This window comes from Nilaparvata lugens, chromosome 8 (assembly GCF_014356525.2).
Source record: "Nilaparvata lugens isolate BPH chromosome 8, ASM1435652v1, whole genome shotgun sequence".
NCBI classification, from domain to species: domain Eukaryota; kingdom Metazoa; phylum Arthropoda; class Insecta; order Hemiptera; family Delphacidae; genus Nilaparvata; species Nilaparvata lugens.
The window spans coordinates 12,534,672-12,559,883 of record NC_052511.1 but is presented as its reverse complement, the minus strand read 5'-3'; the positions used below and the strand labels follow the sequence as shown (position 1 = coordinate 12,559,883).

General features: G+C 33.4%; 1 protein-coding gene across 12 annotated transcripts in view; it reads right to left on the bottom strand.

Annotated features, from left to right (window-relative positions):
• LOC111050470 overlaps window positions 1–25,212 on the bottom strand; it is a 102,885-nt gene that overhangs the window by 48,240 nt on the left and 29,433 nt on the right. The window contains exons 1-2 of one of the 12 annotated variants that reach the window (XM_039433977.1): window positions 15,377–15,569; window positions 2,123–2,282 (exon numbers count right to left, since the gene is read on the bottom strand). The exons of 9 other annotated variants lie outside the window; for them this stretch is intronic. In XM_039433977.1, coding sequence (XP_039289911.1) covers window positions 2,123–2,165 — 43 coding nt within the window. In that variant the 5' untranslated portion in view covers window positions 2,166–2,282; window positions 15,377–15,569. Of the gene's footprint in view, window positions 1–2,122; window positions 2,283–15,376; window positions 15,570–25,212 lie in introns of those variants that run through there. 2 more of the 12 variants (XM_039433978.1, XM_039433979.1) reach the window with 2 other exon arrangements.

Genomic DNA, 25,212 nt, shown 5'->3' with positions numbered 1-25,212 from the left:
ATTTGACTAATCTGACAAGGGCAAGATCATGGTGGACATGGATACAATAGTTGGTTGTAAAAAGAATACCACTGGTTCTTATGGAAGTGTTTGCACATTGGCAGAATGTAAATGTGTGAACACTATCATAACAACGAATGATATTCTTTTCTGTCCGGCAGAACAAAAATTAATTGAAAAGGGAATGCTTGAGGAAAATGAGTTTGGTCTTGACAAAGTAGTCAACATTGTGGTAAACGGCATATCTTCTCATGGTAGCCTATGCATTATTTCTTATATTCAACAATAATGTTATAATATTGTTGTTGAAGTTACCATGTCTTGGATATTTGAATTTAAATTGAATTTATAAAGAAATGTAGTATATAAAATATTATCTATAATAAATATAATAACACATTTTGTTATTATATTAAAAAGACCTCAAAAAGGGCACTATGGTGTTATTTTACAAATAAAATGGATAGATGTTTGTGTTTTCACACTTCATACATTACAAACGTAATGTACTAAGTTCTCGTGATAAAAACCTATTCTTCCCCACAACCCACTCCGCTCCTCTTCAGTACTTCATTATAGAAACATTAGATTAGAGCAGAGCTACCAAGAAGATAGGAGTTTTAATTAATATATTGCAGTGTAGTTTAACCAGCAAATGAATACGATGAAATGAGCAATTTTTCAACTTGAGCTGGTCAAGCAGTAGGCTATTGCCACTCACACAAGAACAGTTCAATTGAGTATTTTCAATATGAAGATGTGCATGATGCAATGCAACCTAGTTTCGTTCAGTGCTTGGTTTGCAAACTATTATTCAGCATTCATAGCTGGTTCCAAAGTGCAGTGAAATAATGTGAGAAAAAATGTATTACTAGAGGATACCGTAGTTAATTGAATGTTCAACTGTGTAACTTATAAGTTTTTTAATCTATTTTGAAAATTAGATATATCATATTCAAATAAAATTTTGTTCTTGAGATCAATCATGGATTGAATCTACTTTTCAATAATTTAAAGAGTAACTTACTCAATGAGCTCGAGTCATAATCTTGTTACCTCGTCTGAAAATTTTCCCCTAAAATTTCAATTTTTTTACTGCTGAAAGATATGAACGTTGAAGTGATGAAATTTCGATTCCGAGGAATTACTTTTGAGCGTCTGTAATGGAATAAGGAACAAGTAGGGCTTCATTCAAGCCTCTTAGTAACATGCTTAAAGGATAAGTACTAAAAACCTGTTGCTTTGGTAAACAATGCACATTTTTGCATACTAAATAGGCCTACAGTAGTGATGATGTGGAATAGACTAGAAATTTTCATTCTTTATTAATTAATACATGTTTTTATAAAAAATAGTATCTAGATGCAGTAATATAATAACAATTAGGCCTACAACTTTAATATTATGTTAATAAATTCTTGTAGCCTAATTTGAAACAATAAATCGATTATAGGCCTACCCAATTATCTTTTTTTGGATATTGTGGCGCTGTCAATAACAAACAAGATTGAAAAGTTGTATTTTTATTATTGAAAAAAAAACATTAAAAAAAACAGAAAAAATAGTACCTAGATGCAGTAATATAATAAAAATTAGGCCTACAACTTTAATATTATGTTAATAAATTATTGTAGCCTAATTTGAAACCATAAATCGATTATAGGCCTACCCAATTATCTTTTTTTGGATATTGTGGCGCTGTCAATAACAAACAAGATTGAAAAGTTGTATTTTTATTATTGAAAAAAAAAAATTCCCTTGCTTTATTGATCTAGCTGTCGAGCGCGAAGTTCAAAATGAAGCGCTCAACACAGGTTACTCTTTAATAAATTTTATATTACTTTTTATTACTCTTTGATATTACTTCTATCAACTTTCTATCCGCAATGGAGCTAACGATTTATATCTTGTAATTCAAAGACATAATAATAACATTATTATTTCACTTTGAAAAATTCTTACAAAAAAAGCCTAGCGCCTATATAGGCATAGAGTATCGTACGGTTCGGTAAGTTACATTTTCGCAGAAAAATGGTAATCTAAATAATACTTTTCTATAGGCTATAATCTAGCTACAAAAAACTATGATTATTGAAAACTAATAAGTTTCTCAGGTTCTTACCAACTTTGTGGAATATTCTCACTGGAGCAGAGAGGTACCTCATGTTGCTTTACTCTTTTGAGGTGCTGGTTATTCTTTTGTATCTCATCCTTTCATCAATTTTTATTATCAGGCTATGATTCTATTGATCACATTATAATTCACAAAAAATTATGACCATCTGAATTGTATTCTATTATATTACAATAATCTCTAATTGAATTGATTGTGGAAAGTATATTCAGAATCTATTCAAAAATGTTGAAAACACATACCGTAGCTATATCTAGTACAGATGATGATGTAGAAATTATATTTAAACATATTTCTATTGATATTCTATATATAATATTATTACACATATTATATACCGAATTCTATACTATATACAGAATACATACTATATATATATATATATATAGTATATATATATACTACCTATAAATTTCTTATTTTATATACCATATTATATACCGATAGAATTCGATATATTTAAGAATCTTCATGGTTGATTAGTGCATTTTTGTGAGAAAATATTTTTAATAGGTACAACGGTTAATGTTTGAACCCGCTACAAACTTTTTTTGCAAAGCTGTAGAATGGAAGTTATCTCCCATAATACAGTCATTGAAAAGGAAAATCCGCTTGCATAGAAACAATAGGGGTGGTTAAATATGACTAGAATACTCCAGAGACGTAAACAATAGGGTTGATCTGAAAACAAGGCCAAGTGAGATCGATATTTCTCTCTTTCTCTCGCTTGGTATCCATGGTAACCATATCTACCATTTTCCATTCACCTCACTTATACAGATATACTGTGTTGAGTATCTATTTATGATTCACCCACGTCACGTCTTCAAGAATATTGTTTACAGCAGAGTGAAGTCCCCGAAGCCCTACGGAAAAGTGTCATAAAGTTTCAAGCTATATTTAGATGCAAAGTCCCTCACAAACAGCTTCCATAAGGACCCTTCCATCATCCACACACACAAACACCATTGGGTTCACAGGTGTTCACTCTGTGTTCACTAATAAGCTCTTGAATGTGTGAGATACCTTGCGCATTCATTTTGAAAACACAAGATTCTGCCTTTATTGCTCAATCATCATTTTCTCCACAAATTCTTCATTTGTAGTAGCAATTTTTCTTGTATGTATCTCTTGCAGTTTTTATTCGTGGCTGATTATTCTCATATTCTTCTCTTTCTATTGACTGACAAGTGACAACTGACATGTGTGACTGGCGCTACTCTGAGAATATGTAACAGTAGTATAACTTGTTTCCCAGACATGGACTCCTACGGCGATTTCCTACAACTTATTAAAGTTATTGATTATGTGACAGTAAAAGTGTGGTAGCGGTGTTGTGTTGTAAAGTTAGAGTTGAACTTGAGTATCTTTTGAATCACTATTGAAATAATTGTGTTTGACACAGTAATAATGCAATAATAAATTTCCAATAATAACTTGAGGCTAGCATGAAAGTGGTGTAGCCTACTTCGTTTTTCTAATGGCTTCCATGATTCCTGTCATCTGTTTATCATCACTACCACACATATTGTATACTCAATTTCTCCCATGTAGTGTTTTTTCAACGGATTCCGTCTAAAGAGCACTGGAATTAATCTATATGGTATCTGTTTTGACTAGTACCAAGAAGTATATTTTTACAAGTACATGATGAAATAATGTTAATGGAATGAGCAAACACTTGTGGATGAGATCTGGAGCCATTTGAAGTACTTGACCACACCCGCATTGAAACTTCTCCAGCGTTTTTTGTATAGCTACGCTTCACGTTATATTATTTAAACGCAGTAATTAAGTGTTCAAACCACATACCACTTACAAAATGGAAGCGTTTTTTCTGGCAACAGAGATGAATATCTGACGAGACTAAACATTAGTACTCCATATTGAAAGTTCACTGAAACTCCGAAAACAGCAGATTGAATATCCCCATGTACTACTTATAGCGAGAGAGGAAAGAACAATGATGATAGAGAAGAATAATAATGGCTTCCCACTTTTATGCTATATAACTAATAGGAATGTTATACTGGTAGAAGTTTAATGAGTATGGTACTTTCAAAATTATATAGCTTTCTGTACACAAAAATGAACTCATTCCAAAATTATTTCAACAATAATATATTATCTTATAGTAAGATGAACTTCAATATAATATTATATTATATTTTATTAATTTATCAAAATTTGGGAATGGAATAGATTTGGGCCAAGTCTGTTGTTCCTTCCTAATCATATTTATATGATTTGTGATTCTGTCCACAAATAAATAAATAAATAAATATCAATTAGCCAACTTGTATTATAAAATAAAAATTAACAGTCATTGGCCAATGATTTCATGTAGGCTAGCCTAGATCATAGATGAATAATTGGATCATTGGAAATATTGAGTACGGGTAGCCCAATTCAAATGATGGAATTGAAAATTTGAAAATTTCTCTACTTTAGGATGTATTTCAAATTCTTTTCATTCTAAATGTAGTATGATAATAATTTTGAAACTTGTGTTGAAGTATTTCTCTGCTCGATGCAAAAATTGTAATTATCTACTCAAACTATGGAGAATCGTAAGAAACAAAGTTTCATAGGTATTTTTCTAAAATATTCTCACATCTGCATTACTCGAGTAGTTTATCTCCAACTTTTAAAAGTTGGATTGCAGTTGAAGTGAACACGTTCGTTCAACTCAGTTGGACTCGTAGAAGTTTCTAGGTCAGAAAAGCTATTGAAAGAGTTTGTTTCAGTTAGCTGCGCTATCTTGCTTGTGAGAAAGACTATAAAGGGATTTGCGCGTTTTCTGCGGTTTCTTGACAAGAACTCCACTAAACAACTGAGAGCCAGCAAAGATAAGTTTACGATCGACATTCAATCCGATTTAGTTGGTCAGGTGAGGCTAGTAACAAGGATTTATGTGGAGTGATTCCGTTTTCTTATCAGGAGATAGATTGCTCCATTGGGGGATTGCTCCATCAATGTGGAGAGGAAAGCCTTTATTCATTGGAATATCGGAAATGGTATTTACGTTGGACCAGAAAACAAATAAAAATGGTTCAATATCCATGAGTTCAGTTTATAATCAAATTTATCTATGGTTTGAGCTTACAATTCAATTTATTTCATTACTGTAAGAGCTTGAAAAACTTATAATTTCAAAGAAGTTTCAAAAAATTCTCTCAATTACATGACCCGTCACAGTAGAAAGTATCGGAACGTCCTTGAATGAACTATTTCTCCCCCGATCCAAAACATTATTCCTATCCTATAGTGGGACTCTTGTTATAAAGTCAGCACCTGATAAGCATTGCTATCCTTGTCTGTCATTAGAGAAAGCAGATAGCTCTATCATTCTCTAACTCGAATCTTACCGAATTGTTTGTAGTCTCTGTAATACAGTATAATGAATTAAAAAAATATTCAATCATTAAAAAAAAAATAAATGAAAAAGTATATGTTTTTGGTGAATATAATATAATATCTGAGATATTGCTCATTATCATTAATTATATCAGATATTCCGGGATGGCTTGAATTATAGCTATCTACTATAGAAGAATAATTCGACTCGATTTGAAAAAACTCTCAGTATCTACACATCAAACCTTCAGTCTTCATGTTCATAAGAAATTATTCATGCAACTCCAACATAGCTCAAAACATCTCATCAATACCAATTTATTTTAAATATTCCCTGTAGCAAATGTGAGTAGGTAGTAGACACAATCAGCTTTTTAGAACTCTCAGTGATTTGCCCTCCTTCCGACAAGGAAATTATTGCAGTGTTTTCTATTACTCGACGTAGCTGTTGAGTCAAAAACCAGATTAACAAATAATTGCATGAAGATGAGTAGCTTGTACATCTGGTTTCCATAATGCAGCTTAGCTCAAGGATTTCTCAACAATCTTCAAGTATTTTCGGTACAACTTGAAAGACAACTAGCCTGTTCACTAATTACTCATAACATGCGATGTGACAGTTACTTGAAGAGCACAGAATCCATCAGTGATTGGTTTGCTTCTCGCATAGATAAGGAGTACGAGTGCTGTTTACAAAATCCTCTCAATTGAATTAATCAACACAGTGAAGTTATGATGCTTCATTGATTGAAATATTTTTCCTCTTTTCTGAGTAAAGATGAATTTATCTACAACTTGGCTATAACTTGAGTAAGATCATTTCAAAAAGTGGATGGATTAATCAACATAGAAGAGCGAAAACAAAAAATGTGTTCACACAAATGAAGTGTCTTGGGACCATAGCCATCTTTAGTTGAGGAGCCAATGGGAGAAGAATGTGGTGATACTGTTCATCCTACTCAGTATCCAAAAATGTGAATATCGCAGTTACAAATTATAGAATGCTGCATATCATAATAAAACCTCTGCCAACATTGTACCTTTTAGATAAAAATGTATGGGATGTACTTGACAGCAATTTACAATCATGTTTAATCGACTTGTAATAATAGATCACTTGATAGGATAATCACTGCATACATTCGATGCATCACCCACTCGAATTGTTTTGATTTATTCAGCCTTGGATCAAACATTATAACGCAAAAACCTACATGCAGTTTGCAGAATTTACATATGAGTTGTTGCAATTCACAGTAAGTTGAATAATGCATTGTACGTATAGTATTGGAAGATCTGAAAAAATAGTGTGTTCCATTGAATATGAATATCCACAAAAAAAAACCAGCGCAGAAGAATGGTGTTCGGACTGAATGGTAAATGTACTAAAGACTTCTGGAACTGGATCTAGAGACAACATTTTTAGAGAACTAGAAAAACGAAATGAAAAGTAGGGGAAACAAAGGGTTTTTATACAAATCAGGATGCTCTATCTTCATCACTTTGCTATCTCGTTGTCCAACAATTCAAAAGTCTTCAAACTTGATTTTTTCACATGAAGATTGAAATAGAAACAACTTCAAACAACAAAATAAGGGAGTGACTATATGCATGCGTTTTTATACGAAAATTTGTTGTACATCAATTTATCAGTCCGAATAGGAACCATTAAAAAATAGGAACAAGAAAAAAAGGGTACTGAGATTTGTATTTCTGTTTATAGAAACAAGAATAAACAAAAATAGAAACAATTCAGTATGAAAACTATATAGGCCTAGGCTAATATAAAATGAAGTGACTCTAGAAGAAAAATGAATGAGCACAATGTGATTTTTTGTTTTAAATAGTTTCTATTGATTTATAAATTTACGTACGACGTACGATAACGCTTTCAATGTGAGCACTACCTGAAGAACATAGGCTAGCGTAGTTTTAGGGTAGAATTTGGCTACCATAAGATGTGGACTTCAGTTTCTATTGGAGATCATAGCACAATGCATAGTGGCTTACTACTTAAGCAATTGAGTAGCCAATTTATTTAGCCGTTTGGCCCATATCTCTTGGGAGAGTGTATATAGAACCAACGAAGTTCAATTGTCGATACCAATTTTGCTTCAATTAGACAACGACTGGGCAACCTTGTAGCCAATATAGAAGCAGGCGTCCAATAATTTTCCCATTTCGTGTTCTGCATTGTGAGTTGCACACGTTGTGTAAGAGAGAGGGTTTGATATATAAGGAAAGAGAGAGAGAGCGACAGAGAAATGCACGTCAGGGCACTGATGCCGACATGTAAACCTGGTGTTTAGCGGTTTGGGTTTAACAGCGAAATGCAAATTGAATTCAAACCAAACTACAACAGGCTGGATTAGGAGGATTATCCAACCAACGTGTCTGCTTTCCTGTGTCCTATTGTGTATACACTGAACAGAAGCTTGGTTCAACTACGAAACAGGTCTTGAACGCATTTTGCTTTTCATGTTCTGTGATGCTTTGCTGATTTTATAGCTCGAATCAGCAAGGACCATGCATGTGATGAAACTCGATCAAGAAATACCAACTTTCAAGTTGTTGTCAGAGTGTGTGGAGAATTGTATTAATGGAATAGTATCATTATTTCGGGTGAGCACTATAACCAATGGAATCACCGTATTGTTTGGAACCAGAAGTATCTGTAAAGCTTGATGATGTTGATCGAACATCCCCCTTTTCCCCCTTCAGGGGAAAATACTTCTTATTTTAGTATAGTAGCCTACATATAGTACTGAAGATGACCTATATAATAACCACTATAATTTATTGAAATAGCAAGATTCAAGATACCGGTATTGGTTGTTACACTATCAATGATAATAATGAACTGAGAATAACCTTGAAACATTCAAATAATTGTATATGCTCTTCCAACTTTGAATTACCAACTCTCCAAACTTCCTACCACTAGTAGTTCTGTGAACAGTAGACCTCGCTCAGTAAGTTACATTGACCTGTTGTTATGTTTTCTCAAAAATTAATAAATAATTTATCAATTAAAAATGTCTAGGAAAAGTCCTAAATGAACATAGAGCTTTCTGTCCTACCGTACCGTGACGTGTTGTCCCGAAATGTAAGTGTGAGCGCTGTTATCAGGTCTGGTTACAACTGTCTACAACGTTGATGGAAAGATACACTTTCAAGATGTTCGATGTTTTTGAACGGGTAGTATTATAGTCCACTAGACAGCTGATTTATGATGAATAATTCTAAAGTCTGATTTTTACGGTAATATTGGCGTTAAAAGGAGACTCATTTTCTTTTGTATTATCATTAAAATACGAAATTTCAAAAAACCGTATGTATACGTTGACGCGAAATTCAAAAAGGAACATACCTGTCAAATTTCATGAAAGCCTATTGCCGCGTTTCGCTGTAAATGCGGAACATAAAAACATAAATATAAACAAAAAAACATATAAACATAAAAAGAAATGTCGACTTTAATCTTAGACCTCACTTCGCTCGGTCAAAAAAGGCATGAAGAACTTGAAATAAGAAATGGATGAATTTTCTCCATTTCCCATCTACATTTCCAGCCACTTTCAATGAGGAATCACCGATGAATAATTCAAATAACCGACACCTATTGAGCATACTAGGTAATAGCAAACCCGACAAGAAGTATTATCGAGAGAGCCATCATTAGTTACTTGAGAGATGAAGATCTCGGCGAGTTTTGTATAAGCCACTCATCTACCATTGTATTGCCGCCTCCATATATTTTTGGAACAATGGATTGAGGCGGGTGTCGTAGGTTAAATTCCGAGAAGAATTGAAGATTCAGAGGGAGATAAAGTGATTGGATTTGAGAGAGGGAAAGAGAGATATGGGATGCTGGATTAGTGTTGATAGATGGAGCAAAAGTCTACTGATTATATCACTAATGTGTTGCTTATAGACTTCAGGTGAAATCCCTCCCGGAATGCAAATCTGTGAAGACAGATGCTGGAAACACCTCCATTCAACTGCTGAATAATTCAAAGTATTCTCCTGAGATTTCGGATGCAACTGAATATTCAATCGGTAATTAATTAAATCAATGCCAAGGACTCACCTATAAGATCCAGCAGGTGATCAAATGAATTAGATTAATCGCTGTTATTGTCATGTTATTTTGAACCGAACTTTTTGATGAGAGAGATGTTGAGAAAAATCATGATCGAAGCCATGAAACGTGAAAAATAATGATTTTCTAAACAGTTTGGGATACAGGATACAGATTTATTAATGATACCATACTCTTATTTCAAAGTAGAGTTCTTAACTCCGGATCAAAAGCTGGATTGCTCGTTACACGATAGTAATGTGTATTATCTATCATTTTCAATTGCATAGCCTACGACAGTCAAAACTATACTACACATATTGCATTTGAAAACATGAATCACTATATTGACTCGATAGATGAATCAGAAATTTGATAAAATCCGTGAATCACTCCTATCAACTCAGTTATTGAGTTTTGACGAAAACTCTAAAACTTTTATCAAACTTAATAAAATAATTGGTATTATTTTATATTTTTAATCATAGTCAAGTTCTATTTTAATAAATAACAGTGACTAAGAAGAACAAGGATAGTTTGATTCTGACAAAATTCACCTTTAGTTTCCTTATGACTCAATACTGTAACAATATTTCAGTATGAGGAGGAAAGCAATAAAAATTCACAAGAAAATGAAGAAGTAGAATAATGATGGTGGAATTCATTAGGGTGGTAGATGAAAAGAGAAGGGAAATAAGCTTCCGAGATTTAGTGAGAAAGCAGAGTATTTTAAGATGGAGAGTATAATAAAAGAGATTCTTTGAGAAAAAGAAAGAGGAAGGGAGAGAGAGCGCGCGTTTCAAGATTTAATTCAACTGGCAATTATTAGAAAAACCTTCAAGAAGGAAATCGACTCCAATCAACTTGCACCCACTCAATAATAATTATTATCTCTTGGTCCAGCAACAAATTCAATATTATTAATTCGCCAACGCAGATCAACAATCATAACAGGATGAAGTAAACTGGTTTGCAGTTCAATAAAAGAGGCTAAAGATGACTATGAAACTGGTCAAGATATCAATTTATTGATAACCACACCATAATCATATTCACTTAAAAAGGAATCAGTCATTCAAAGTTCGTTGACTGACTTCAATAAAAACCAGAATCTTGGCTGAATATAACTGGAAAAGCTGTGTTTTCATTTCTCTCCATGAAAACTGAATAATCACATTTTTCTTCGCTGAATATTGGACATTTTTTGAGTTTTTGCCAACCCAGCACTGAATAACTGTAAACTTCAAATTTCCGAGGCAATGATCTGGGAGAAATTTGCTATGGAATTGATTACTGAAAAGCGCGGATCGATTTTACATGCGATAATAATCCAATAATAAATAATGATTTGCCGTTCGAGACTCAAATTACAATGACAAATTGTATCTTGATAATTCAACTGAAAATGATTTTTGGGTCGGTTTTCCAGTTCTGTAAGATATTGAAATGGATTGACATTTTTGTGGTTTTAGAAATCTTATTTTCGTTAAAACTAAAATAGAAATAAACTCGTTATCAGAGAATCAATAGAAACTTTTCCAATACAATCCAGACAATAAATTGAAATTTGGATTTCAGAAAATAGAATTTCATAATGCTCAATAAGACAGAAGTATTAATTTCACACAGAATGCATTGCGAATTGCGATGCTAAGTAGAGATTAAATTCCAATCCGAGAAAACGTATACGAGTAAAACGATAGAACTTGAAACTTATATTTAGTCCAAGATTGCTTTTTTATGATTCCAATATAACTGGGAGAATAAATTACGATATAAATATTTTGAAATAGGATTCATGCTTTCTGTTCTTTACAATCATTATTCTTTTATTCATGAATCAATTTTCAATACTCAGAAGATTTTCAATGCAATAGATCTCATCGAATTTGTGGATGAATTTTAATTGAATCGTGGTTGTGATGACTTTGAGTTTTTTACATACCATTGTATTCAATAAATAATTTTCACCGAAAAAATACTACGTTCCTGGATATTGTGTTCCTTCAGGAAGGAAGTGACTTATTCGAAGAATAAGGAGGATTGGAATGGTTAACACTGGAATGACAGAGGAGAAAAGGTTTCACACAAATCAGCTTTTTCTTGGAGATTTCTCTTCCTCGTCTCGTATAATCCTAAAATACAGTAGAGATTATCAAAAGTCAATCATCTACGACTTCAAGCCACGATTGCGTAGGTCTATCCAGTCAACTACAATAAGATTTCGATCTCTCAACAACAGAACCAAACTTCAAACAAGAGATTGTACCGTTTCTACCGACTCAAACAACACATTCAAAGAAATCCTGCAGCTGAAATCACATTTTGAGAGTATAATTTGTCGGAGTCTTCCGGTCATTTGCGGGCGAGGGGTGTTGTCACCCGAAAGTGAGTGGGTGTTGAAATAACACTGGAAGTATTGTCAACTCCCACACATTGCTTTGGTCGACAAACGCACAGAAAGGATTCAAAAATGATTGTAGAGAAGATTACAGAAAATTTACATGGGAGTTGACGTTCTATGATGCAAATACAGAGGAAAGAATCGTTGTAGAAAGACAAATTGTGACGGCTCATAGAACATTACCAGGTGAAATCAATTCATTCACAGGAAATCCTATTCTTCGTTGGTAACGACGATTTTTATGGAGCAATCATAATTCAATTTCAATTTTATAGTAGCTGAGACTGAAAGATACGAGGTAATGAATCACATTTTAATGATAGAAGAATTAAAATGGAATTCTATCTACTTCCCATGAGAATAAATGAATCAACAAAAAAGTATGAAAATTTATGACTGTTTATCATTCGCAAGTTTACAAATTCTGTTATTAAATTGTTGGAGTTACTGAATCTGATACTTCAAAGGAGAAAAAATGAGGGTTATTTTGACAAATTTTATCGTTTGAATAATGAAACAATTTGTCTAAATACATCTCACGTGATGAGATCTATTCTTTGATACTGTTATAGCATAATATATTAACTGGAATTTTGTTTTTTTTTCTCATTCTGTTGGAATAGATTTCCCGCAAAATAACTTCCTCTTTTTCAATCATCACAATTCTTAACTGACATGAGATCATGAACTCATCTCGTCTTTTCTTCAGCTTGTAATTGAAATAACAATGTAGACATTAAACATTATTCTATAGAAAATATACAATAATTAAACATAAAATTGAACATGATTTTGAAATCTACTAAAGCTTCAACCAATAGTTGAAATCTTGTCTACTGATAAGTACTCAACTGTTGATACCCAATACTAAAGTGATGAATTCATCAGTACGGTATTCATTTTGGTTTGGTCACTTCTCTTGGAGTCCTAGTAGTGGAATTTGATCATACTATTTAATAATCTACATCAAAGTCAGTTCCTTGTCTTTCTAGAATATTAAGATGACTTATTCAATCATTTATCTGGTGAAATCAAAAGAAAATTTGATTTAAGTTTATGAAGATATCTTGGAGATAAATATCTTCCAATGTGCTGGCCACAGAGTTGTTATCCAGATTGGGAAGAGGACGAATTTGAAAATAGTTGAATTGTTGTGAACCATTAATCTCTTCTCACATTCTTGCAAAAATAGATTTTCGAGACTAGATTCAGTCCACTCATGATTTTCAAGCTGTAAATAGCTAGAATGACGTGAACAGTGACTGACACTACCCGTAGTACGCCCATTCATTGAGAATTTACATTCAATTGAATGTATTCACGATACAGGAAGTGAAAATCTGTGTTCAGCAACAATCGATATCGTGGGATTAAAAAGATAATTAGTGGACAAGAAAATGTAAATGTATTCTACAATACACTCTCAACAACTAACAAGTTAACTGATTTGTGTACTAACAAATGATCTTCAAAAATGAATTGAAACAATTTTATAACAAGAAGATATATTGATTAACTGATGAATCTTCCATGAATTTCTTCTCTGATGTCGAATCTTCCATGAATTCGAAAATATTCAGAGTTCTCCAAGATACTAAACGATTCTCAAGCTCCAGAGAAAAGTTTAAGATGTGAGAAAGAGTAAACGGAATATAAATTTTGTATAATCACTTCTACCCTTGTAGTATAGTTTAAGAAAGGTTGAATGTATCTTGAATGATCGTAGCAAAAATCAAAGACTGCACATTTTTTGCTCTCATTATTTTAATGTAATTGCTGAACTACTGATAATAATTCTCGGGTATTTCTTATGCTATGGAGACGTTTTACTCCTTTCGAAACACGATTCGAAAAAAGTTGTAATTGAAATTTGATCAGTCATAGTCATCATTCATAACTACTTCACGAAACATTTAGAACTAACTATCATCAATAACCCTCATCATTATTCTCAACATCTTCTGATAATTGTTCGATTGTAATCATACAATTATAATCATTACGAAGGTATGACATGGAAGGCAGTTTGCATAAAAGCCTGTTAAATTTTAACCGTTATTAATTTCACGAGAACCAATCAGAGAAGCAGTCTTTTTTAAAAGGCCTTCTCTGATTGGTTCTCGTGAAATTAATCACGGCTATAGTTTAACCGGCTTTTGTGAAACCGGGTCAAAATCTTATTTAAAACGCATTGTATAATACCCTTTATAATACGTATATTCTGTAATATTCTACGAATTTATTCTGTTGTATACTATAAATTCTGCATGAGCTTCATTCAAATTTCATGATGAACTACATTCCATTCCAAGTTTAATATGATACTATTAAATAAGGGGGGACGACTGACTAGTCGACTAGTCAGTTAAAGTCTTACTTATAGCTGGCAACAAGATTAATGTTGTTTAGTTTATTTAGTCTGAGTCACAGGAGGAGACTTAAGGGACAGTCTATTACTCACATTACTGACCAAGCTAAGGCCTACACCCACTCTTCACGATGGATATCCAAACTTAGTTGGGGCTTACTGAAACTATCAATTATTTAAGGACAAACTAGGCAAACTGCTGAACTCTGGAGACCGAGAGAGTGAGGAGATCACCACAGTCTTCTAACTCTGCCGTTCAATCTTGTTCTAGAATATATATTGAACTATAAATTCCAGGAGTGATATCAATCAAATGACAGCTATAAAGTTTCATTTTGGATTTGATACTCCAATTGAGAATTGTTATACAGTGCTAGTGTTGACATATATTGTAGCTGTTTCGAGCCTAGATGGATAAGAGTGTTGAGTACTCTATATATAATATTACTTCAATATAAGCGTATTATCAATACTCTGTATTTTGGATACTTTGTATTATGAATACCCTGTATTAGTTCATGAAATGTTTCAGTTTCTGCAGTAATGTAGCTCAGAAGTAACATGCGTAATAAATCAATGGTAGAAAACCGTTCAACCGCAATTCAGAATCTACGTACGAAGTTACTATTAAATTTCTTTGCATGAATTAATTCGATGAACTTTACATGCAATCAAATAGACTTATCACAAAATGTATATGAAACCATTACGATCAATTCGCAAAACTGCATTCCATTAATCTTGATTTCAACCAATATTATGACCCTTTCACATTCAAGAGAGTGCACTACCTACTACATTCAAGACACCGATAAATATAGAGAAAGGAAATGTCAATGCACTTGGAGGTTAAATGAAAGATTAGTTCTATAAACAATACCTATCACAATAAAATAATAATATTATATTCGAATCCTTTCCACAATCAAAAACCAAGTGAGTTATCTATTTGAAGATGCTAACGATCATTCGAAAAATAAAACTTTGAAACACAAACGGATTTCATCATTTGATTCAACACTTTTCACATACAGGAACCATAGATGACACAGTACTCCTTCACAGGATGGCCCCAACAACACTTTCACATTTTCCTCACATCACTCCCTATTCAAAGTACTCTTTTGTTGCAAAAGAAACCCGAACCGTGTGGAATGAAACCAAAGGTTTCCGCGTTTTTCTGAACGTTGATACGGCTTGACGGACTCAGCAGATGAAACTGGGTAACATTAGATCCCCACCCTTTGTGGAGGCTGAAAGTGCGTTCTGCGCATGCGCGGTAAGCCTTGCGAAAATTAAGCTTTGCCAAGAGGCAGCTCCTTTTCATTCCTTTACAACTCCACACTAAACAGACGATAGACAAACAGCTGTTTTGTAATTTTTCCAGCCATTAGCAGTGACAAGAATGTGGTAGAGTTTGTTGATGGTTCAGATATGAGTATTTTTAGCCCACCACAGAGTAGAAATAGTTTTGATGCTAGTTTACGTCTACAGTTGATCTTGTTATTCTTCCTCTTAGTAATTCATGATAGAAATTGAATCTCCAACAAAATTTTGGTTTACTAAATGATATTAAAATCAGAGAAGCCTCAGAATGTCAATTATTGAAAATTGATTGAGGAAGGTTGAAAATAGTGAGAATGAAAATAGAGTAGGTTATGTTATGAAGGATGATATCAGTTTCGAGAAATGCTGATATCAAAATAATAATACCGACCAATTTTCTAATAGATCTATCATTTCATATACATCACTAGAAATATCAATTATTGGACTCTTGTCTTTCAAGGAGATATAAGTTCGAGAAATAAAAAACTTCTGAGTTATAAGTTGAAGATAATCTATATATAAAAGCGAAATGGCACCCACTCACTGACTGACTGACTCACTCACTCACTCGCAGAACTAAAAATCTACCTGACCAAAAACGTTCAAATTTGGTAGGTATGTTCAGTTGGCCCTTTAGAGGCGCATTAAGAAATCTTTTGGCAATATTTTAACTCTAAGGGTTAAAGGTCTGCCAAAGATCCTCCGACTGGATCGTCCTAACATATGATAAAAATGGTCAAATGAAAAAAGCAGGCGAGCGAAGCGAGCCTGCTGATCTCATTCTTGTACGATCCAGTCGGGGGTCCAGGGGGCGGCCCTGGCTAGACGAATATGGCGAGCGAAGCGTATATCTCCACGGCTAGTGGAGATATAAAGTACTATTATAGTATCCACTATCTAATTGAACTTGCAACTAAAACTTCTTGATATTTTTTAAGATAAATATAATATAGAAAAACAAAAATAATAATAGTTGTATTGTTTGTGCTAACCTAATAAATGAATAAATAAATAAATAAATAAATAAATAAATAAATAAATAAATAAATAAATAAATAAATAAATAAATAAATAAATAAATAAATAAAAAATAAATAAATAAATAAATAAATAAATAAATAATAAATAAATAAATAAATAAATAATAAATAAATAAATAATAAATAAATAAATAAATAAATAAATAAATAAATAAATAAATAAATAAATAAATAAATAAATAATAAATAAATAAATAAATAAATAAATAAATAAATAAATAAATAAATAAATAAATAATAATAAATAATAAATAAATAATAAATAAATAAATAAATAAATAATAAATAAATAAATAAATAAATAAATAAATAAATAAATAAATAAATAAATAATAAATAAATAAATAAATAAATAAATAAATAAATAAATAAATAAATAATAAATAAATAAATAAATAGATAAATAAATAAATAGATAGATAAATGAAAAAATAAATAGATAAAGACTTTCTCTCCAAAACAGTAAGCCGAAGTTTGCATTAGCTTCTCGATGACAGAAATAAGGCAGTCATTGCCCTTGGGACGTGCATCAAGCTGACTGAGTCTTAAAGTTTGAGTCTTGAGTTTTAGTTCTGTCTCTATGGTAAGATTCAATTCAAATTGTCAGCATTCCTTATCAATAGTATCCCAAAGCTTCCCATCTGATCAATGCTGACACTCTAAAGTGAATGTCTCTAGTGTCACGTACAAATCCGCATCCGTGTCACATCCGCAACTTTACTATAACGTACCAATATAGGTCTTAATATAGTAGCCTCCAGGCCTTTATATAGTGGCACAATGTTCGATTTGGTTACATTCATTGATATTTGAAGAGTCGAGGAAGCGTGACCAAACTCAACAATGAAATTAAAAATACAAAAACAAGCTAAAACTTACGTGACAGTTGTGTTCATTGTGAAAACTGGTACATACCTGCAAAAATAATAAATATAGATAAGATCCTTGCATGAAATGGCTCATATCTGAATTATAAGAGAAGCAAAACTATATTATTACAAGTACATACCAATTCAAATTAAAAAGTTTTATTCAATGAAATCACTAACACAAAAAATTCCATTATTCAGTTAATATCACAGGCAATTGATTACAATACTGTTTACTTTAGAAAATTCTTGTCTGCAAACACGAGTGAGATACATTCAGAATTCAACTAAAAACGCTTATAAAAAACTCGAAAAGAAAACTTACCTAAATTCAGTTCAATTATCTAAATTCATTTCACACTCGCACTTAAATACAAATTCAGTAGGCCTACAGTGGTGTCTTTACAGAAATCTTGATTTTATGAAGAAGCTAGCTCATTAAGAGCATGAAGTACTACATTCTCTTTTATTCAGTATAGAATAGAGTAGAATTTAGAATATCAAATATATTTAACAAGTCAAATTATAAGATAACTTGTTGCAAAATGTAGGTCTGTACATCTCCAAGGACTAAAGTGAGAGCTAATATTTTTCAGCTTTGAATAAGTTGATGATTCACAAGGCCTACTCTACAAAATTCCCCAACATCAGCCCCAGAACAATCGGAAACCGAAGAGGCAGCAGGAAAATAAATCCCAAGATTATTTCGAGGAAAGAGAAAGAACAAAAACAGTTTCCTCTAGCTTTGTTGCGACGAACAGAGACAGATTTTCCGGCTGTAAACAGCAGTCACGTTTCATCCAGATCGTAAAGAAAAAAAAAGAAATGAGGAAGAAGAGAGAAGATACAAAGGAATTCGCAAGTCTGTGTGTGCTAGTTGTAGTGATGTTGCCTAATGGAATAAGTGGGAGAGAGACAAAACGCGATGAAGGGGCTTTGTAGGAGAGGGATGATGATATTCTTTATATAGGAGAAGGGAGAGAGATGGCGATATCAGTAGGGTAGGTCACACCCTCCAATCGATACGGGTATCCACTCGCTTCCCCCAAGAATAGTGTGAATAACCAGAGCGCTAGGAGAAAGTGGAGTTGTGGGAACGGGGGTGTGTGAAGGGGGTGTGGGATAGGGGGTGAATTGAATGACGTCTTTTCCTACCCCTGAGAAGCTCCGAGCTACAATGACGTTGACCACAGAATGTAGAGAATTTTCTCAGATAAGTTTGTGAACGATAGAACAGCGTAACCGTCGGAATAAGGTTAGGTCGTATTGTTCAATGGTTGTGGTCTCAGCCAAATCTTCTAGCACTGCTGGAAATTCACAGTCGGGAAATATCACTATTATCTTATCTCTCTACTCACATAATATAACTTACCCATTTCGAAACTCTCTACACTCTATAGTAAGATGCTTTTCAAACTTTCAGCGTTTCTTAATGCTTTTCATCCAACCAATGCTGACATTTTAAAGTTGATCTAAACATAGAACAGAGATCCAATTTTTCAGTAACTGCGTTTCCAAAACTTCATTTAAGCCGGATCATATCAAGACCAGAGACAACAAGGATTGAATTCTAGAATAATAGAGGATGATAGTATCTTTCGATGAGCATTTTTGTTTTGCATTGAGATATTCATTCGAGTAGTCAAAAGTAGACTATTTTCTGTTCCTCAAGTGGGAGCAACAAATAAAATCAAATAACCAACTCATTACATTGTCAATTTTCATGTGAATTGGATTTTTTTAAATTTGAGGACTAGGCCTATTTTATGTCATGACCCTTATGACATTCTTCAAAAGTGATTGAAACTTTTCCAAATGTGGTTGATAACATCAAAAACTCTTGTATCCATGTTCTGAGATGAAAAATATGAACTTTTGAATCTTTTATGAGATTACTATGGAGAGCTCTGAGAGGATTGAACAAATACTAATAAAGATGCTTTTAAGGGACAAAATATCAGTAGACATTTTTGCACTCTCAACCTATGAAAACTTGAAATTACAAGTACTATCATATTCATACCAATAGCAAATATATTTATATTTAATAATACATTTTTCTGTTGTTTCATACTGTTTGAAATATGAAATGTTGGTCTACCTTTGCTATTAGCTTATACCACAGATACAAACCTTGTATCATTCCACATTTCATATTTTCTTGTCAGTGCTTATACTTGGAAAAAATTCAAAGCAATCGCAACTGGGTTCAATGAGTTTTTTTGCAAAGAAAAAATACTATCACAGTGAGACAGTAAACAAAAGAGAGCCCCATGCTGTAAGATAGGATGAATGCTAGTGATAGAGTGAAAAACAAGATACATAAGAAAGTGACATAGGAGTAGATAGAAGGGGACAATAATTATATCATTCTCACAAATTCAAGAAGGAATGGGAGGAAAAATTAGAGAGTGATACGGAGGATAAAGAGAATGTAGAAAGTGAGAAGATAATAGAAATAACAAATGATAAATGAGACTAATAGTGATAAGAGCAAAAAAGAGAGACTACGAGAGAAAGTGCAAGTGAGAGAGATAGAGACAAGATGAGCTGTGTACGCGGCAGAACAGATGAGAGGGGAAAAAAGAAGAGATAAAAAAGCAATATATGAGAAGATGAGTCAGACAGTGAAGGGGATTGGGGAAGGGGAAGATGTGCTAATAGTAATTGGGCCATGTCATTTAACAAGCCAACAGCCAACTGCTCTCTGCCCTGCCGGATACTGGCTATCAGAGGCAGAGCACAAGCAAGGGCGAGTTAAGTGACGTAGCGTGCTCTGGTGCTCTGCTGATCAACTAGTAAGCTCGTTGGAAAAAGCCAATTTACAAGTCTTTTGAGAGCGAAATGCACTTTGACACTAGAACAACAGATTCTGAAAACAATAGCACTATTCAAACTGTCAGCTTTGGTGCAGTGGGGAGTACTGATGTTATCTATAATGAATACTGACAGTTTCAAGTGAAAATCCCAATAGGAGCAGAATACTATCATCAACAATGGAATGTGATTGAGTGAATTAAACTCCCAACTGAATATTTCTGTTTCTCTATCCATTCATAATTATTGAATACAGTTGTGGGGTAGCATTCATGGAATGGATTGATAGTCCAGTCACTATATACATTGGTGCATGCAATTTATATTGTAGTTCTGATTTTTAATACATTATTTGGGTACATAAGAGAAGTCCAGAACTAATTTCTTCATGCAAAATTTCCTTGTGTTAGATACAGAATGGCCCCAAAAACCTCGTATTTTCGGCTCATTTTCCAGTTTTCAGCTATTTCTGCCAAATCTCGTAATCGGACAGAAAAATGTGCTCTTGCCCTTTTATTAGATCATAAAGTTCTGAATAAAATGAGATCATTCGGAACTCTCTATCTCCAATGAGTACTGAGCTATGATTTTCAAAAATGAGTGAAATTTGAAGGAAAAATCAATTTTGATGAATTTTAGTTTTTGATCAACAGTATCTTTCGATTGTTAACATTTAGATGTATAATTAAAATTCCTCTGGGCGTATCTTGTGCTCTACAATCTGATATCAGGAGAGGGCTCTATCTCGAATAGATTTCCAGGTACACCTGACAACAATGCTCCTTGTATTGTGAAAATCACCTAATTTTCAGCATCAACCATCATCTCCAACTACATTGTCCTTACATTGATATTTCACACAATAATATGAGTTCAAGTTCTATGAGAATCACCCGCTAGATGCACTTAATTTCAGTATTTCCTAGTGGAGAGGCGCGCTTAAGGACACCTCAAGGATCAAAATTTCAAACACTCATAACTTTCGACACAATGCTCAGATATCATCGTACTACACTTCATTCTCCTCGGTTCGTCAAGGCGGTCCAAAATAATGCATCATAAGTCAAATTCGAGAAATGAAAAATTTATTGTTGTGTGTACTTAAGCCCATATTCCAATACACAAAAAATCTGGTGTGGTACACTCACACAACTTCCTTGCTCATTGAACTATAAGCCTCATTCTTAAACGAGGATGATTTAGGGGAATAACATAATGACGATTGGCGGCAACATATTTGAAACTACGATCAGACTTCTGTATAAGTGTAATGCAATTACATTCAATAAAGGCATTTATTTATTTACTATTTATGAATAATTATAAAGAGATTAAATTCTTGAAACCCATGATTTGAGGATTATTTGAGTTCTGGAACAAAATGCTCCACTTTTCGTCATTGAATGAGCATGTAGTTTTCTCTTATGTTTTGTAATATGTATGGGACATGCAACACACATGTGAGTGAGTGTCGATTTAAAAGAAGAAAGACCCCACAATCTTGTGTACCATAAATAAGCTGAGGGATCAAGTACACTCAATCTCAATACTTCTTCGAAAATGTCTGTTCTAAAAAGAACTCCCATCGTTTCAAACTTAAGAACGGTTACCAATATGTAACTTATCACCACTTCACAGTTCTGCTCTAGTTTACACTGAGATGTTTGTTTATAAATCGACTCTAGAAATGGTGTTTACGCATAGTTTATTTATTGTTCATCGACAAAGTCTCCAGTTATTTACATCTGCGCCCAACATTTACAACCCTATCTTGGTCAACTGATAGAAGGAATTCTTTCAAAAAACTAAACATTCTCAAATAATTGACTCTAGAATTTGTAACAGATTGTGTAGAAGACGTGACTTGAAACACGTCACTAGAGAAGAGACAACAGTTGAGTCTTGAGAGTCTTGTAAGCGAAAACCATTCATACGTGAAAACTTTTTCGAGAGAAGGGGGAATATTTTTCTCAGGAAACAGTAAATTTTATATACAATCAAGAGAGAAATACTGTATTTGTTTTTCGTTCTTTGTTCTGCATTACTTTACAAATGAACATTATTCCTATTTTCCGTAATTATCCTCTACTAGCCGTCAGGCTCTAATATCCGTCTAGCCAGGAGGCTCCGCCCCCTGGACCCCCGACTGGATCATCCAAAAATCAGATCAGCGGGCTCGCTTCGCTCGCCTGCATTTTTCATTTGAGCACGCTCAATTCCATCAGAAAGTCAAAGTATTGAGAAAACGCAGAAAATCTGAGAAAAACGTTGGAAAAACGCTGATTTTGGGCGTATCATTGATGAAATATTAAATAAGTCACCACATCCCAAAATTTTTAGACCCTAGCTAAACCTCTGTACCAAATTTGAACATTTTCTGTCTTATTACTTGATGAAAGAACTGAGAAAACGTAAAAAACCGCTAATTTTTGGCGTATCTTTGACGTTATTGCAAATTCCTTTGAATACAACATTATTACACCCTAGCTGAGCTTCTGTACTAAATTTGAACAATTTCTGTTCATTTGTTCTCGATAAATCTTAGAAGAAACAAAAAAACGCTAATTTTGGGCGTATCTTTGACGTTATTGCAAATTCCTTTTAACACAACATTATTACACCCTAGCTGAGCTTCTGTACTAAATTTGAACTTTTTCTGCTCATTTTGTTCTCGATAAATCTGAGAAAACGTTAAAAAACGTCAAAAACGCAGATTTTGGGCGTATCTTTGGAATTTTTTTCAAATCCGTTCTTAGTGCGCCTCTAAAGGGCCAACTGAACATACCTACCAAATTTGAACGTTTTTGGTCCGGTAGATTTTTAGTTCTGCGAGTGAGTGAGTGAGTGAGTGAATGAGTGAGTCAGTCAGCCAGTCAGTGAGTGAGTGTCATTTCGCTTTTATATATAAAGATAGATTCAGATAATAGGTGATACATACTGGGAAATATGGAGGCTTTCAAATCTATAAATTATACAATCAACAAATTTAATCAAATTATTCGTACATGTCTCGATGAACTCATAAAATCTTCATTCCAATCGATAAATTATTCATTAAACGAATTCAATCCTCAGTAAATCAATTTATTTGCTCACATCATGATGAACGTATAAAACCTGCATGGTACCGTATATACGTAGTATTATTGTTGCGATGTATTTTCATCAAATGGGAAACTTTCGAATTGGATAGAAGCTGTACCTCACTAGTAATACAAGCACGCAGCTGATTCAATGTGGAGAGATGATAATAATAATTATTCCTGACCACTGGTATGTGCTACAGACACATGTGACAAGCCGGAGGAAAAGAGATTAGGTCTGTGGTTGGTAATTAACCACACGATAGTCCTTGGATTTGGTATTCTGTTTCTCCCAATTGCAATGGAATGAGTGAGAATTGAGAATGAACATACAAAATTACGTACGGTCAAATGGAGTAATAGTCCTGTGTAACGGTTTCATATGGGGAGAAACTCGTATTGTACACAGGTAGGCCTACTCGTTAGTTTGTGTAATGCTAATTCAGGAGATGAAAACATTCGTAGGCGTTTGATTATGTAGCAAGATTTAAATCGTGGGTTGATACTTCAGGTAGCAGTGTATAACAGACATCTAGTGTACAATTTTGGTCAAGACAACAGTAATAGAAGTAGCATTTATTCATTATAACAAGCAGAGAGAGGTTGTTTGCTCCTGGAACAATATCACAGTTCTAAATTGGAATTACAATTTGTTGGTAAAGAATGAAAGACTTGGTGGTTTGGACAAACAAAAAACATGCAGCATCAGCATTATTTTTGAGAAATAGAGATATGTTGAGAGCTCCTAGAAAAACGTCACAATATCATCAATTGAAATAATCTTCAATACAGTAAGTGGAGTTCAGCATTCAATTCTTGAAAAAGTTGAACTTCTTAGTCTCAGGGCCATAAGCACCATCTCAGTTTAAACAGAGATTGATCAGATGTTGGTTTGAACCAGGAATGAAACATAAACGAAAAATAAATTTTAACGAAACATTTATGAAACATAATAAACGCGACCTTCACGTAATCGTAAGACCTTCACGTAAGACGTAATCGTAGTTAAGCGTAAACGTGAAAGGTGCATGTAATCCTCTGACGGTTTTAGAAATACTCCAAATCCAGTATATTCAGCTTTGATTCTCTGGTAGTAGAGGCGATGTTGATGCAGGTAATAGTAATGAATGAGAAGGATGTTATCTAAAACTACATGCTTGAATTAACGAGAAGCTTACTGTTGTCACTTAGCCCAGTCAATAAAGGTTTTGTGTCGGAACTAATTAGTGAAAAGCTGAAACTTCACCCAATGTTATATTGGTATAAGAGAAGTTTGTACACAAAAGTCCCCGAAGTTCCCCCTCTTGCTTCACCCCCCACCCCCCTTTGAAGTTGGAAAAAACAGGTAGTTACTACAAACGCGATATCTCAGGTACCAATCATCGGATAGAGTTGATTTTTTTTCAAATGGTTTGTAATATAATAGTCTAAAATAATGACTCTATTCACTTTCACGATAAACCCCAACAGTTATCCTGATAAAAATAAATATATCTAAAAAAATTGCATTTTTACAACTAAATTTTTTATTATTTCTCAATTAACTTTCTTGTATGCCATTTTATCGAGAAAAGCCTCCAACAAAGGTTATAGATCTATTCTGTCTCAATCCAACGATGTATAATTTAGCATACCAACGATAAGAAATATTGCGTTAGGAGGGGGAATAGCAACGCGCTACGCTTTGACGCGACCCTTCATTATCATCATTATTATTGCATGTTATATGA